The sequence below is a fragment of the Bubalus bubalis genome, chromosome 6 (assembly GCF_019923935.1).
Source record: "Bubalus bubalis isolate 160015118507 breed Murrah chromosome 6, NDDB_SH_1, whole genome shotgun sequence".
NCBI classification, from domain to species: Eukaryota; Metazoa; Chordata; class Mammalia; order Artiodactyla; family Bovidae; genus Bubalus; species Bubalus bubalis.
Genome location: NC_059162.1, coordinates 24,188,494 through 24,203,245, shown reverse-complemented (window position 1 = coordinate 24,203,245; position 14,752 = coordinate 24,188,494). Strand labels below are relative to the sequence as shown.

The 14,752-nt window shown below is 41.3% G+C and overlaps 1 protein-coding gene across 6 annotated transcripts in view; it reads right to left on the bottom strand.

Annotated features, from left to right (window-relative positions):
- The window catches only part of WARS2 (tryptophanyl tRNA synthetase 2, mitochondrial), a 94,712-nt gene that overhangs the window by 69,883 nt on the left and 10,077 nt on the right, over nucleotides 1-14,752 (bottom strand). Inside the window, exon 2 of one of the 6 annotated variants that reach the window (XM_044944485.2) lies at nucleotides 7,347-7,420. The exons of 3 other annotated variants lie outside the window; for them this stretch is intronic. Coding sequence is in view for 2 of the 3 variants with exons in the window: in XM_044944483.2 (XP_044800418.2) it covers nucleotides 3,318-3,419 (102 nt within the window). In the remaining variant the exon portion in view is untranslated. Of the gene's footprint in view, nucleotides 1-1,353; nucleotides 2,072-3,317; nucleotides 3,764-7,346; nucleotides 7,421-14,752 lie in introns of those variants that run through there. 2 more of the 6 variants (XM_044944483.2, XM_044944484.2) reach the window with 2 other exon arrangements.

The window sequence follows — 14,752 nt, the reverse complement described above, 5'->3', positions numbered from 1 at the left end:
GCCATATTCTTTCCAAAATTGAACCCTCTGCACATTCACTTCTCTCTGCCTGGTGTGCCTTTCACCTGCCAAATTTCAGTTTATCTTTTAAGACTCAGTTCAGTTGTCACCACATTTATGAAGTCTTCCCCAGCTTCCCTAGGTTTAGGTTGGGTTACTTGCTCCTTTAAGTACCCACAATGCTTTGTTCTCCCTCTGGTACAGCATTTGATTGGGCTGTAATTTACTTTTCCAGCAAGTCTGCTACCCTCACCAGCCAGTGACATTCTCATGGGCAAGATCCATGTTTCTTAACATTCTTAACATCAACAGAGCGGAGGTTTAATATATGTACATAAGTGAGGTAGAAATGCATACTAACCGTATGACACTTCCACAGTGCAGGAGCTGGAAGCCTGGTCTTATCTTACTCAGCATCCCCAGGGAAGAGAATGAGGGAAGGATGTTCACAAGACTAGAAGGACATTTTCAAACTATCCTGTGCCGGGTTACCTTTGCATCTTTTATCAACAGCACCTACAACTATCAGAACACCTTTCCAAATTCTTAATGTATGGCAATCTTTGTAAGATTTTTTTGATTCTTTAATTTGTTACATTCTTGTTTCTGTTTTCTGGCCCCAGGGCATATGGGATCTTCACTCCTTGACCAGGAATCGAACCTGCACCCCCTGCACTGGAAGGAGAAGTCTTAACCTCTGGACTGCCAAGGAAGTCCCTGTATTTCAATCTTAGCTGAATCTACAACAACACACTATTAGAATAAAATGTGCTGAAAAAACTATTTTTACGAACCCTTGATAAAGTTGTTCAACTCTGCTCAAAATGTAAGCAATCTTACTTTAAGGTTCAGGATGGATTTTATGTGATAATTTCCTGATTTTATTTTAACTAGGTACAGTTGGAAGGCAATTTGCAATTTGCAAGTATACAAAGAGCTTGTAGTGTAAACTCAATTTGACTTTTGACTAGTTCTGCCCTTAGGTAGAGTGTGTCTACCCTACAATACAGCACTATTTCCTTTTTCTGGAAGACAAGCACAGCGTGCACTGCTCCCACCCCCAACCCCCTGGCCCCCGCCCTTGCCCCGCCCCCAAGGAACCCAGGAGCACGCCTAATCCAGCAAGGGCAGAAGCACAACAGAACACTGCAGGTCAGGATGTTTTGAGTTGAGTGAGGGGATGGGATTTATGGGAAAACTGAGTGGAAATGTGTTTATGTTTTTTAATCTGAATGCTTAAAAAGGATACATTAACAATCTCAAAATCAACATCAGATGTTGTGTGATGACTTCAACATAACAAATAACCTCTTAAAACAAAATATTTTGAAATCCAGTTCCTCCTTTGCTCACCTGCTGTTGCTCTGGTTCAAGGGGCCAGGGCTTCCACTGTGACATTTCCAAACAACCAAAAGCAACCTGGAGGAAAATGCTTTGGTCCTACCAGTGTCCCTGGTGGTAATGAAACAGCAAACTCCTGACATTAACTGGCAAGTTGAGCAGAATGTATCTTTTAGTATCAGAATTATTTCAACTTCCCCTCACTAGGAAACAACTGATTTGGAATATCAGTTCACTGATTTAAAATATAAACAAGCCCATGCTATTTTTTAAATAAAGGATAATAAAACAGTCTTCCCAGTGAAAAAGTTACACTTTACTAGTCTCATGCTTCTGTATACCACAGGTGCTCCAACTATAATTACTGACTAAAGGAGAGTGTCATCACCAGTTTCTTCTCTTAGAAAAATAAAAGACTAGAAGTCTTTTTCCTTTTCTTTTTCAAGCACTGTCTGTCCTTGCCGTCCTTTCCCTTACATCTTTTACTTTTTACTTGTAAAACAAGCCATTAAATCTGAAATCTGGATCTTCACTTATTACATCTGATACAGAATTCCTAACATGGGTTCCAAGTCTCACACACAAGCCAGTCATTCAGCTTTAAGTAAGGACATCTGAATTATCTAAGTTACCAGAATTTAGTAACTCAGATGAGGAGGCAAAAGCAGGAAGGTACAGGTTCTTTGGGGGACCCTGAAATTGCAAATAGGGGCCCCAAAATGACATTTCTGAACCTGGGCCAGAAGCTATAAGCAGCAGAATAACATGTGCTAGATCTAACGACTCAATCCGCCAGCATTGCCAAAATACCACTGCCATCCCTCATCCTAAGGAAAGTGAACAAAAACTGAGGGTTTAGACAAAAGGTGTCATATATTAAGTCCTGTTTCCAAACTGCAAACTGTTAAGGGCTTAGTCTAATGACTATACTTGATTTCACCTAGGCCCTCATTTAGGGTCAAGAATAGTTTAATTCAATTAAAATAAACTTTCAATACGCACATGTAGGTAACAGACCATCCACCAACCTGCTTTCCTTCCTTCCTTCCTCCCTTCCTTTCTTCTTTCCTTTTTCCCATCCGTTTATCCATCCATCCACCCATCCTTCCACCTATCCATTCAAATACTTATTGAGGACTAACCGTGGTACAAACACTGTGTTCTTGTATCAGTGGGGATACAAGAGCTATACCTGATCCCTGCCCTTGAGAATTCTGTAGCTCAACGACTATTGTGCCATGCCTAGCAATTCACTGGTCCATTTTATTTATAGCTAATTTAAAATCTCTAGTCTACTTAAGACCCAGGAACTCCCCTCTTATTAGATGACTCTAGTCCATTTTTACTGAGTTCAGTATGTAGCATCAGCTTCCCTACTCTGTACTGCCAAATATTTCCATTAGATAACCATCTTCTTTCCTCTTCTGTTTTAGAGAGGAAAATCTAAGATTAATCTTTTCCCACGGTGCTACCGATTTTATACCTTCTTGTGTTAAGAATATTTCTCCATCAAGTTTTCTTTTGCTTTCTTCCATCTTAAATCTTACCTCTTTCTACATTCTTTCCCATTGTGTAGAAGTACAGAAAGAGGTCTAGCCCTATATGGAGTTATTTCTTCCTTTTCTACTCTTCCCCAAAATCACCATGAGAACCTTGTACTTGCCACCACCACTCTTAACGCCCCATAAACTGGTTTCTCAACCACCAAGTTACTACAGCTTTTCTAAATCAATAATGGTTCCTTAATCCTTCACTCCAACAGCCTCATCTGCCTGGTTGTTCCTCAAAGACCTCTTTGAATCTAACAGCTGACACTCTTTATTATCATACTTCAAAACCCTCTCCTTGATTTCCACAAAACTACACTGTGTTGCTTGTATTTCTGTCTACCTGGTATCTCCAATTTTGTCTGTTGGCTCCCGATTTTCCATTCTTACTTGCTAAACGGGGTCCTACGCCACAGCAGCTGTTTTTACCTTTGTTCTTCTGTGACAGATAAAGCTCACTGAAGGACGAGACTCCCTTCTTCTCCTTCTCTTGCTCCCCACTTGGGTCAAAGAATGGCTTATTGAATTCATCAGTTTCAAGGACCACGCCTGGGTCCTGTTTGTTATCAGGTGAATCCTGCCCTTTCTGCCATCCCTATGAGCCTGCCTGGAGCCAGGCTCCCTAGACTCCCCTCTTCCCTTATTAAGAGGTCAGGTTGATCTCTTGCACCCTCTATCTCAGGCTGCTGGTAATTCACATCCCAACATTTGGGTCTGGGTTTAGGTAAAGAGTCTCTGGCCTAATCAAGTTTATCAGAGCTACACTTTAGGGTATCAGGCCCATGCTAAATTGATGATAAAACAGTAGTTTAATTCTCATAGGCCACCATACCCAGCAAAACTCACACAGAGGGGATTCTTTAAAACTAAGAAGGGGTCCAAACAGATAATGTCACTAAATAAAAATTTTTTTAAAGGACAAAAGTAAATAAATATCTTTTAAAGAGGGACTCCCTGGTGGTCCAGTGGTTAAGAATCCCCTTGCAATGCAGGGGACTTGGGTTTGATCCCAAGTCAGGGAACTAAGATCCCACATGCAGTGGAAGATCCTGAGTGCTGCAGCTGGGACCCAACACAGCCAAATAAATAAGTATATATAAAAAAAAAAAATCATAGGAGTCTGTGAGGGGCTGAGCTGAGATCAGGCTCAGTTCTAGACACTGGTAAAACAAAGGTGAAGGAAAAGATGTAATCCCTGCATTTCTGGAGCTTATCTTCCAGTGAGCTGAGCATGCATGCTAAGCTGCTTCAGCTGTGTCTGGCTCTTTGCAACCCTATGGACTATAGCCCGCCAGGCTCCTTTGTCCATGGAATCTTCCAGGCAAGAACACTGGAGTGGGTTGCCATTTCGTCCTCCAGGGGTCCTTCCCAGCAAAGGGCCTGAACCTGTGACTCCTGCATTGCAGGCAGATTCTTTCCCGCTGAGCCCCAGGACAAGCCCCCAGCTATAGGGACTTAATATAAGCGATGGGGCCACTCAGCTCCTCCAACTCACTGTGTTCCGCTGCAGCTTCAGAGCCAGCAGGGCAATAGTGTGATCTGAAGGACCGCCCTTGCTCCAATCTTTCCTGCTTGCGCATCCCTGAAATTCTTTTAGCAGAACTCAAAATCTTTTTCATGTTCAATGAATAATAAAGGGCTCAAAATGCTAAATATTTGGTTGAAGTGAAAATAATGAAATCCATTCGTATTAAAGTACATCAAATAATAACAACAGTAGCAAATTTATATTGAGCACTGTGGTATGCCAGGCTCTTTCTTCACATTGCTGCTCAACTGTTGGAACAAACCTATAACAAAACAGTAGGTGCTACAACTAGTCCCATTTCACAGGTAAGGTGACTAAGGCACAGAGAGGAGAGGGTAAGTCCCCTGGGAAGGAGGTGGCTGGGCCAGGAAGTCTAACTCTAATAATGACTTGACATCACCGCCTTCCCTTTATTTTTAAGCCAGGGAGGGGATCTGAGAGCAGGTAAAAACTATAGAAAAAACAACTCGCCAACTACAGAAAGGGTTAGTCCAGCCTGCATGAGTGTGTGCGTGCTTAGTCATATCTGACTCTTGCGATCCTTTGGATTGTAGCCTGCCAGGCTCCTCTGTCCATTCTCCAGGCAAGAATACTGGAGTGGGTTGCCATATTCATTCTTTGGGGAATCTTCCCGACACAGGGATCGAACCCGAGTCTCCTGGGTCTCCTCCATTGTATGCGGATTCTTTACCCACTGAACCACCAGGGAAGCCCCCAGTCTATCCTGGTAGTAACCAAACAGAAGCTGTGAGCATGTGCACAGAGCTTAGTGGGGATAATGCTGCTTTGCTTGATGTATGGTTTGGAGATTTCACTTGTGTTTCTTCATGGAGGAGAAGTATTTGTTGTTTTCAATGCAGTATCTAAATGGAAAAGAACAGGAAGATTCTGAGAATAAAGTCCTAAACAATGAGAGTGTGGACGGTACCATTTTGGAGCAGAATAATAGCTCAGTAAAGAATCTGCCTGCACTGCAGGAGATCCAGATTCGATTCCTGGGTTGGGAAGATCCCCTGGAGAAGGAAAGGGCGACCCACTCCGATATTCTTGCCTGGTGGATCCCATGGACAGATGAGCCTCACAGGCTACAGTCCATGGGGTCCCAAGTACAGACATGACTTAGCGACTAAACCACCACCACCATCTACTGGATAACCTGAACAAGGCATGCAACCAGAGTGCTACTGTCCATGACACCCCTTTCAGTAAGCTGGCCAGAACCCAGCCAGGGTTTCTCCAGCTTCCGAGGTCAGCATGGGAGACTTGGGAGTTGCTTGGCAACCATTCCTGTCCACAAAGAAAAGTAATGTCCATGATTAGGGCTTGGCAACTCTTCCTGCTACCCCCTACCAGCATAAGAGACAGAACAGCAACTGCCCTATGATTATACCTATTGCAGAAACTATAAATTAATCCCTAAATACAATTTGCAAAGACCCAAACTAATCTTGCTTTATCAGAGCTTAGAGTTAGATGGCCTCCAGCTACCTTAAAACACAGCCATATGCCCCTGATATTACAGGACCTATTATGCAAGGCTCCTCCCAATCCCAGAGGATACCAAATGACATGCCATTGCTTGCTGTTGCTTCCTATCCACATTTTTAAATAACAGAATAGAACGGAAAAAAAAAAAAAATCCAGCCACAATTGGCTCCAGTTGGTGTGAATAATGAGATGTGGTTGTCAGAATCCTGGAAAGCTGCCAGCTTGGTCATTAGCTGTCCAGATACTGGGCCCACTTATAAAGAGGGTAAGGAATACAACTTTAAATGAGGTCAGTTTTAAGGAGATTTTAAAAATATGGCATTTGGATGTGAGATGAAACAATCTTAGGAATTAAAATCCTCCTTGTATTAAGTGCTCTCCTTAAGAAAGGGTACAGGTTGTGATGAGATGAAGCTTCCTCAGTTTGGGGAGTCAAGCTTTGCCCAATTAAAATCTGGCCGCTTTTTTTGAAGTGTATGATGGAAGAATCCAAGCTTTGACAAGTTGGCAGTAATCCTTGTGATCTATTTTACTGGGATATATATTGTCACTGCAAAAATAAAACATACTACAAAACTGGAGAGCAGACCCTGCCTGTGATCATTAGACAGACTGGACCAAGTGCCTCAAGCCTTTGATGCCCCTGACATATTATTTTCTGGATGGTGTCCAGCAACCCAATGCAGAATAGCTTTTTCTCTACTGTATCCAGATGGCAAATGGAAGAGATCAAATTCAACAGTTTCAGAGCTAACCTTAATGGATGTGAAAGGCTGGCTTCTCCACCAGCTTTTCAGGGATCTACAATACAAAAAAGGCCTTTGAACAAAGAGACAAATAATTGACTTTATTTTCCCCCCTCTCTCTTCAAAACTAAACCATGGATGTAGTAATCTGGTTCAAATCCATCTTCTGGTTGAAAAGGACAGCCAAATACCTGATCAGTTCTAATCACTGGCACTCTCATGACACTTTCTGTGAAGTTCAGATGGGTGTTGCTCTTAATATTCTGGACAGCTTTTTTTTTTCACCTTTTAAGCAAATATTTTCAATCTTCCTCTGTTTCCTCCAAACTTTAATTATATATATATATATATATATATATATTCTTAAATGTTTAGGCAGCAGCATTTTATAGTAAGATTCACACACCACTTACTAAAGGCTGAATTTCAGAACTGGTGAGCATGAGCCTTGCACATTTGTGTTATTGTATACGCACACACTAGAACTTCACTGAGTCCTTTTGAAGGCATATGGTATGACAGTCTACCTCCTTCTTCGGACAAAAGATTTCACTCACTGAAGTGCCAGGACTACTTCATTATTAAATAATGTCACATAAAAATCCTATGGTGTAGCTCATAAGACCAGCTTTGTAAGTAGTAAGTGGTACAGGAGACAACAATAAAGGGGGCTTTCAAAGAAAGGAATAAGTTTACCTTCCACAAGCCAACAAAACAGAAAGGTCAACTTCAAGTAGGAGTTCTTCAGCTGGATTCATGGACTTGTAAAACTGTACACAAAATTTTGAGAGTTTATGTACATATTTTTCTAGGTAGAAGGTCCGTATTTTAGGAAATAGTGACACGCCCCCCACCCCCCAAAGTATAACTCTGAGGACAAGACTTAATGGAAACAAGATGAGGTACATTAACATATCTAAGGAAAGAATATGCCTCCTGGAGGGGTGGAAGCTTAGAAAAAGCAGCTCCTTTGGGAAAACTTTGGCCATCTGTTTTAAAGCCACGTCCAAGGGAAATGGTGCTATGACACCAGTCAGGAATATGTTGTCCAAGAAGCATGTATGCTCCAAAGTGAGGGCGGCGTTTTGGGTTATCACAGCTTAATTACAATCGCCAGTGAGGTGACCCAAAGACCACCCCCCACCACACACACACACCTTGTTCTGATTCCACACCCATCAAGCTACCTTATTTAATCACCTGGTTTCCCAATTAATTTTTCCTACAAGTAGAGAAATTAAATTTTCCTGCAAGTAATCCATAAAGAAAAGTAGCTGGTACCCCTGATCATTCTGTCTTCATATAGGATATGTTGTGTGCACGTATGCATGTGCAAAAACTTGCGTGTGGCCTGTGTGTGTGTACTGTGCAAATGCACAGATGCACGTGAGCTGGACTCCTACCTACCTGGCTACTACTATCTTGGCTAGTTCTTCTCATCATTCCAATCTCTTAAAGTTGAAATGCTCACAGCTTCAGTACTTAGACCTCTTCTCTTTCTAAAAACACTGCCTAAATATCACACCCAATCTCATAGCTTTAAGCACAGTATATGCTGAAGACTTACAAATTTATGTCTGCATCTAGATGTCTCTCTTGAGGTTGGGTCTCATATATTCAACTGTCTATCTGACATCTCCATTCAAATGTTAACTAGTCATCTAAACTCCTGATCTAAACTATTCATCTAAACTCCTGATGTCTAAAACTCAACTCCTGATCTTCAACCCAATCCCCAAAGTCTTATTCCTCTTGCTGTTTTTACCATCTTAGCAAGTGGCAAATTCATTCCTATAGTTGCTCTAGCCAAAAACCTTGGAATCAATCTTGATTCCTTCTTCTCCTTGTACTGATCAGATAATCAGTAAAAAACAAATAAACAAAAAAACCTTGTTGATTGTACATTCTCTAAAATAAATGTCAAGAATCTGACCACTTCTCATCTTTGATGAAATCTTCTTACTGAGCTTCTCTGGTGGCTCAGATGGTAAAGAAACCACCTGCAATGTAGGAGACCCAGGTTTGATCTCTGGGTCAGGAAGATCACTGGAGAAGGGAATGGCTATCCACTCCAGTATTTTTGCCTGGGAAATCCCATGGACAGAGGAGCCTGGTGGGTTACAATCCATGGGGTTGCAAAGAGTTGGACACGACTAAGTGACTAAACACACAAGCACATTTCTATTACATCCTTGTCCAAGCCACTGTCATCCCTTATGCAGATCTTGTACTGGCCTCTGATTGGTCTTACTTTCATCTTGCTCTTCTATTTTTAACATAACAGCCAGGGTAAGTTTAAAAACCTGTGTCAGCCTTCCTTCCTCCAAACAAAGCCTTCCAATGGCTTTGCAACTCAATCCTAATAAAAGACAAAGTCTTTATAATTGCTTCTAAGATACAATTGTCTTCCCCACGTCCACCTTCCTGTTAGCCATCTGATTTCATACCTCCATTATGTCCTGACAGCCATGCAGAAACTCCAATCCTGGGTCAAGGCTAAAAAGCTCATTCTTCACTTACATATTTTGGTAGCTGAGCACTTTTGGTGAGAAATCTTAAAACAATGTAGAATCTACCCATAAATTTAAATTACAGTTTCTTAGGCCCTAGATTCTCAACACTGCTTAATGAACCATTTTTAAAAACGTACGTAGTATTAACGATGTGCCTGGTACTGCTCCAGACACATAAATATTAACTCACTTAATCCTCACAGTAATTCTGGGAGGTAGACATTTTTATTGTCTCCATTTTACAGATGAAGAAGTTAAGGTATAGAAAAGTTAAACAACTTGCCAAGTACATATTGCTAGCTGGAAGGAAAGCTTACTAGCTCCAAACTCTGGCAGTCTGCCTATGGAGTTCAAGCTTTTAACTCATCTTGCAGATGAGGAAAATGAGGAATAGATGTCAGTAACTTGCCCAAAGACTTCCAATTACCAAATAGAACTTGACTTTGAACCCAGGCAGTCTGACTTTCAGTGCTTATCCACTAAACCACTACCTGATTCCATTATCTCAGGACTGAAGCTCCCTGAGGGAATTTATACCCATCAGGTTTTAGGGTTCCTGAATTCCCCACCCCAAACTCATCTAGACCCACAGTCATCTCTACCCCCTTTCTCCCAGCCTCAGAGTTTATCTGTTTCTCCTGATGTTCAATCATTTGCTCTGGAGTGCATTTCTTTCCATCTCTTTCCTGTATCTGCAATCTCTCCATCTTTACTGGCTCCTGCAATCATGCTCAAGTCTCCACCATCCCCAAAGACCTTACCTCCAAACAATTCTCTTGGTCAGACCATTCTTTAAAGCTCCATTCTCCCTCTCTGGCACGTCATTCTCATTTAGGCTCCTCACAAGAGCAGTCCCAACTTCCTCACCTCTCATCTCATTAATTTGCACCAATAACTTCTAAAGCTGTTGTTGTTGCTAATATCATTAGTGATACACCAATTATAAACCCTGAGAGGTAATTTTTAGTTTGTATCATACTATAGCACTATTTTGCTCTTCATTTTTCCTTTGAAATTCTCTACACTCTTGGAATCCTTTGACCCACAATTTAATGATTCTTCTCTCATATCTCTGTTGGATTTTTCAACTCTGGTCTCTCTCTCTCAGTTTAACACTATGAAGGGTTAAAAACTGCTATATTTTTGAAAATTATTTTTCCTACTTTATGTGCTTTTCTTGATGATCTCTCTAAACACATAATTTAAAGTGCTACTCAGCTGACAGCTATCTTGTCAGGGATCTTGGCTTTGTTATTTTTTTTTTTTTGGAAGAGTCCCTTTTTTCTCTCCCCCTTCCTTCTTACATGTGGTCCACATGGAAGCTGGATGACCCTCTCTCTACAGTCAGTGTGAAGGCAGGCATTTGACTTTCAGGAAGACAGGAGTCACGGAACACTGACCAAAAGTCTGCTATTTAAACAGAAAAATAAGATGAGGGGAAAGCTGTGTCTCTGTTTGAGTCATAGATATGTTAATATATTCCCAATCAAAATTAAGGACACATGGTCTGCTAAAGCATTTCTGTTCTATTTTAGAATGTGAAAAACAATGTGGGAGATGTCATGTGGATGCTGAAACATTGGAATTTCCAAGACATTTTAAAGATTGATGGGTACAACTCATCCTGGGTTTAACAAGATGTTTGGCCACTGTAGTCACGAACTTATCAGGAAGATGCTGCAACTAAACCCCATCTAACAGACAAGACATCCTATCATAAAACAGTTCTGTGATTATGCTAGGTTGATTTGGGGTTTTATTAAACATGTAAATGATAAATTGGTAAGGAAGTATAACAATAAGCTTTCCTTAACAACTACTAAAATGTCAATAGGCCATTTTAAAAGAAGAAAACATAAGTTCTTTGTAATGTAGATATAAATTCTTCTTGAACCATACTACTGTACTCTCGTGTGTGTGTGTGTGTGTGTGCGTGCTCAGTCACTCAGTTGTGTCTGACTCTTTATGACCCCATGGTCTATAGTCCACCAGGTTCCTCTGTCCATGGGATTCCCCAGGCAAGAATACTAGAGTGGATTACCATTCACTTCTCCAGGGGATCTTCCCAACCCAGGGATCAAACCCAAGTTTCCTGCATTGGCAGGCAGATTCTTTACCATTGAGCCACCTGGGAAGCCCCACTGTACTCTATCATGGTCCAAAGAAAAATGGAATAGCACTGGATGGGAAGCTTGTTACTGCTGTTTAGTCACTTAAGTCATGCCTGTTTTTTGCAACCCCATGGACTGTAACCTACACTCCTCTATCCATGGGATTTCCCAGCAAGATTCCTGGTATGGGTTGCCATTTCCTCCCCCAGGTGGGACACTTACAAATGGCCTTATTGTCTACACAGTGTAACGGTACAATGAGACTTAGGGCTGTTTTCTGTATCTCTGCAGAGCATACCAAGATCTGTAGAGCAAAGGTCCTAAGGCATGCCTTCACAGGTTGCTTTAAAGGAACTTACAATGAATGATTAAGAAAAATTGTATTGTATCAATGCTGACATAATAAATGAACATTTTACTTCCTTCAGGAGTTGAAAGCATACTTTTAATACTACAAAGCATGATGTCATTTGTTATATAGATAATATGCATGCTTATTGAACTAGACAGTCTCTTGAGGCAAAACTACACTCAAAATAAAACCTTCTCATCTTAATTCTCAGTTTGTCTATGCTTTTCTATATACAAAGGTAACAAACTTTAGTATAATTTACAGAGGTAGCAAACCCCAGTATAATTAGATACAGTTATGAAAAACGGAAGCTGCACCTGTGAAATAATGTATATATCATAAACTGTTTCCTGGTGGAGTGTTCACAAAAAAGTCTGAATAAAAAACAACCCCTTCTCCAAATCAAGCTTTCCATCTGTCTTAAAGCAAATGTCCATAAGAAGAGAGAGTATATAAGGAAGGATTTGTTAATTTCTATAAGAAAGGTACAAAGTCCTATAAAATTTCAAAATGGGAGCAATCATTTCCAGCTAAAGGACAGTTTTCCATACATGAGTTATGTTTTTGTTGTTTGCTTGTTTTTTATTTTAAAGAATCACCACTCTTTAAAGATTGATGGTACATACAAATTTAAATGGGAAGAAAGGTTTTTACAAGGAGAGATAGTGACATTAACAAAGAAGTCAAAGGAAATAGCTCTGAGCAAACCTGGAAATTCTATTAACTCCAGGGCAGAGGATCCATGTAGGTAGGACAGCAATGACCTGGGGAAGTGTTTTGGATCTGGACTGTGAAAGGAAGGTCGGAATGAGGGGTTATAAGGAGTCTAAACTTTATGAGAAGCCCTCAAAGATTTCTGAACAAGGGAACAACATCATTAGCACACTGCTTTGGGGAGGTTAATCTAGTCAGATTGACCCTTATGGCAGAAAGTGAAGAGGAACTAAAAAGCCTCTTGATGAAAGTGAAAGAGGAGAGTGAAAAAGTTGGCTTAAAGCTCAACATTCAGAAAACTAAGATCATGGCATCTGGTCCCATCACTTCATGGGAAATAGATGGGGAAACAGTGGGAACAGTGTCAGACTTTATTTTTGGGGGGCTCCAAAATCACTGCAGATGGTGATTGCAGCCATGAAATTAAAAGACGCTTACTCCTTGGAAGGAAAAGTTATGACCAACCTAGATAGCATATTGAAAAGCAGAGACATTACTTTGCCAACAAAGGTCTGTCTAGTCAAGGCTATGGTTTTTCCAGTGGTCATGTATGGATGTGAAAGTTGGACTGTGAAGAAAGCTGAGCGCCGAAGAATTGATGCTTTTGAACTGTGGTGTTGGAGAAGACTCTTGAGAGTCCCTTGGACTGCAAGGAGATCCAACCAGTCCATTCTGAAGGAGATCAGTCCTGCGTGTTCTTTGGAAGGACTGATGCTAAAGCTGAAATTCCAATACTTTGGCCACCTCATGCGAAGAGTTGACTCATTGGAAAAGACTCTGATGCTGGGAGGGATTGGGGGCAGGAGGAGAAGGGGATGACAGAGGATGAGATGGCTGGATGGCATCACCGACTCGATGGACGTGAGTCTGGGTGAACTCTGGGAGTTGGTGATGGACAGGGAGGCCTGGCGTGCTGCGATTCATGGGGTCGCAAAGAGTCGGACACGACTGAGCGACTGAACTGAACTGAAGGGGAAGGATAGTGTGGAGATGAGAAGAATCACAAGGTTCTTAAGATTGGTAAGAGGTAAAGGAGAGCAAAGTAGGTGAGAAGAATTATATATTATTGAAGACATAACCATCATAAAGCACAGAGGACCCACCAGGTGCTGTGCACTGGCCAAGGGACTTTACACATATGATAGAATTTTGAATCCACATAAAAGTTTTACCATGTGAGTATTACTATTAATACTTTTCAGATGAGGAAACTGAGGTATAGTGAGATTGCATAACTTGCCTGACATCACACAGTTAGCATGTAATCTGACTGATCCCGAAAGTCGTGTCCTTTCTGCTTTACCACACTTCCTCTTCGTGAGGGGTCAGTCAAGTTTAAGATGACAAGTGTAATGTTTGTATGGCTGTTGAGTCTCTAGACACTGGCTTCTCTGGGTTACTGAGTTTCACAGCTTGGCAGCATGGGGGTGCCTGGAAACATGCCAGCCATGGGAGAAGCCAATATTGCCTGCACAGAAGGAATTTCCTTCACAACCAAGATGGCCAGGTAACCAGTATCCACGGAGGGCCAACCTGGCTCTCTCCCCAGAATTGGCAAGGGCTCCACATCATCTGGCCCTTAACATCTCCCTTGGGACTCCACCTTCACGCTGCACACTTACCCCCAACCCAAGAGGCTCTTTTCTCTTTCAGTAAATTTATGAACTGGCTGCTCAGACCATTCTCCCCCTGGGAGGACAGGAATCCAAATCAGGGATTTAAGTAAACAGCTCCATTTCCCTTCACAATTACATTCTCCTGCTCCCCAAAAGGGGCTCAAACTATTAGAGTAAAGAGTGAGGCTGAATGAATATAAAATAGAATGGTCCATGCAAAGTTTCTATTTGTGGGAGTTATAAGGAAATGTTCATGAGAAGCCCTTTGTCTGGTGTGTAAAATAAATTCTATTCAATGTTGCTAATTGTGAAGCCTCAACAGCATCCCAACTAATATACTAATTAGTAATAACACTTCAATTTATAATAGACTCTAAGAACGTTTTGGAATGAGAATTTTTTGAATCAAATTCTTACTCATTCCTTGTAGAAATGCCCCACAACACTAATTACTTTAATCTTTCCCATCTTCTCACTTTGCACCTCTGTTATTTTTGAAGAAAGTATTCTAGCCATAAATCCCAACTAGACCCTAGACAGTGGTCCCCTGGCCATCCATAAGCTTCAGCACTCACCACCTCCCCTCTGCCTGCAGGGCTGTGCACAGGTTGACCTTGCAGCTATAGACTGTGTATAAACACAACTTCCTACATGCACCTAGGGACTTATGTGTTAAAAGCCCTTATTTTACACAGGGTAATCCTAGTGGCAGTAGCCAAAGAGAGACACGGAGATAAATTTATAAGACAGCTTTGCTCCTTTCTCATAACTCATTGAGCCAAACAAGACTGTAAGT